Genomic DNA, 2151 nt, shown 5'->3' on the forward strand with positions numbered 1-2151 from the left:
AGCAGGAAGGTGCTGGGGGAGGTTTCTAGCTACAAGCTCTTTATAGCTCTATGCCTGATGACATTTGAGCACAAAGCTATAAATGAAAATCTGTAACATTTAGTGATAGTGTAATCACACTTATCTATCCCTTTCACTGGTAATCTGCTGTCACCACTCAAACACACATTACAAAACAGTATCCCACAGTAAGGGAATGCTTGCTGTTAAACCTTTGAGTGACCACTGAAGTCTTCTCTTTCAGGTTGCATCCTCAAAAACATTTATGTTGATACCTAAAATTAAAGGACTGTTAAAGTTCCTGAAGACATGAATTATTCACTGAAGAAAAATTACATTAAGCCTGTGTGTCTGGGAGCACTGCTTGATTGGCTGGAATACAATCTTTCTCACCCTTTCTGCCTCTGTTGTTATATCAAATAGTTCCTGACATTGTATGCTGTATTTCTGTAGTTCACTGGCTTGTTCTTTTTACTCTAAACATATGGTGTGTTGATGCAGTGAGAACTGACAGCATGTAACAGATGCAAAAGTTTGGTGCTGGTGAAGACTGGACACTTCAAAACTTTCACTGTAATAAAATGTTAGGAATTATGCTTTGGGGCTGGCTTGATGGTTGATTTTCTTTGGTTTTTCCTTCCCCAAAGGACGCACCAACCACTGGTCTGCGATCATTGGCAGTTCACACTCAAAAAACTACATCCTTTGGGAGTATGGAGGATATGCTAGTGAAGGTGTCAAACAAGTTGCAGAGCTGGGATCCCCAGTAAAGATGGAAGAAGAAATTCGACAGCAAGTAGGTGTAATTTAGTGCATACTTTAAAAAAATGCATCATTCAGTGGCCTGTGAATGATCTGTCATTGACAATGTCTGTAAATGCCATTTTGCTGGCTAATTTTAAGGTAAGCACATTGGGAGATGTACCTGTCTTTCTAGACTCATTCTTACTCTGGCAAAAGCTTTTGTTTGTGAAGGGACGAGTAAACTGTTGTATTGTGAACTTAGAAAATATGTGTGTCATGCAAGACATATATCAGAGGTAGAAAACTAAAATTCATCTTTCCAGGCTTAACGATGAAGATGCTTTTAAAGGAATCCCTTGAAAACAGCAAGCAGCATCCCTTATTCCTTTTTGAAGTTGTGATTTTAGTTTATCATGTAATGCCATATTTTTCATTATTTTTAATTTTTTTAATTTTTTTTTTCTGGTAAGCACCTTATTTACAATTTTCTGCAGATTCATCCAAGTTAGAAATGAATGAGGTGATTTTTGTTGCTGAGCGGGAAAACTTTACACAACTGCGTAAATTAAATTTGATGAAACAGGATTGTGGTTTGAGAGCAAAAGAGCCTTTACAGTGTATCATCTTACAGGGGATTGTTTTAGCTGAACAGAAATTAATCTGTCAACATAGTTATAGATTGTTTTCATCCTGCACATCAAGGAACAAGCAACCAAATTCATTATAGCAGGACACAGTGATGATGATTATCATTAGGTCTACCTCCATAAATTTTAAGGATGTGTGGGAAACTGAGCTCAGCTGTAAGACAGAAAGAATGTAAATACTATTGCACACACTAGAGCTATACATAAGATTTTATGTAGATGTATGCGTGTGGGTAAGTGCATATATATTGTAATGATTGCTCCATTTGGGTGAGAAGACAGAAATTGTCCCCAGTAGCTTATCACCTTGTACAGACAAGACAGGAGCAGAAGGGAAATGGCATTCAGTAAGAAAAGTTAGATCTGGTTTAGTCGTGTCTCTCATTCTGATTTCCTGAACTTCCCTCTGAACTGACAAAGTGATACAAGTGAGGAGGAGGCCTCGTCCAAGGCAGAATAGTCTGCTGAGACACACTGCAAGGGAGAGCCAAATGGGAGCCAAAGGGCTTTTTTTTGACATTTCATCTGCCTGTTTTGTTATGGCAGCCTTTAGCATGCTGTGAGAGGCATGACTTAGTAAGTAATTGTTATGCAGTATTTTTAATGTATTCCTGGAACACTTTCTGGTTCTGCCAAATGTGCTGAGAATTCAAGATTTCAAAACAGCTAGAATTTTGCAGAAGTATTTATGCTTCAAAATAAATATGATGAGAATGGAAAATAGTACTTTATCCGTCAGTAATGAACAACGTCTTTCCCT

General features: G+C 37.8%; 1 protein-coding gene across 1 annotated transcript in view; it reads left to right on the plus strand.

Moving 5' to 3' along the window:
• Positions 1-2151, plus strand: part of SPON1 (spondin 1, extracellular matrix protein) — a gene marked incomplete at its 5' end in the record, with an annotated part of 194340 nt that overhangs the window by 58798 nt on the left and 133391 nt on the right. Inside the window, 1 exon segment of the mRNA XM_009996985.1 lies at positions 648-796. Coding sequence (XP_009995287.1) covers positions 648-796 — 149 coding nt within the window.

This window comes from Chaetura pelagica, unplaced genomic scaffold (assembly GCF_000747805.2).
Source record: "Chaetura pelagica isolate M959 unplaced genomic scaffold, ChaPel_1.0 scaffold634, whole genome shotgun sequence".
NCBI classification, from domain to species: domain Eukaryota; kingdom Metazoa; phylum Chordata; class Aves; order Apodiformes; family Apodidae; genus Chaetura; species Chaetura pelagica.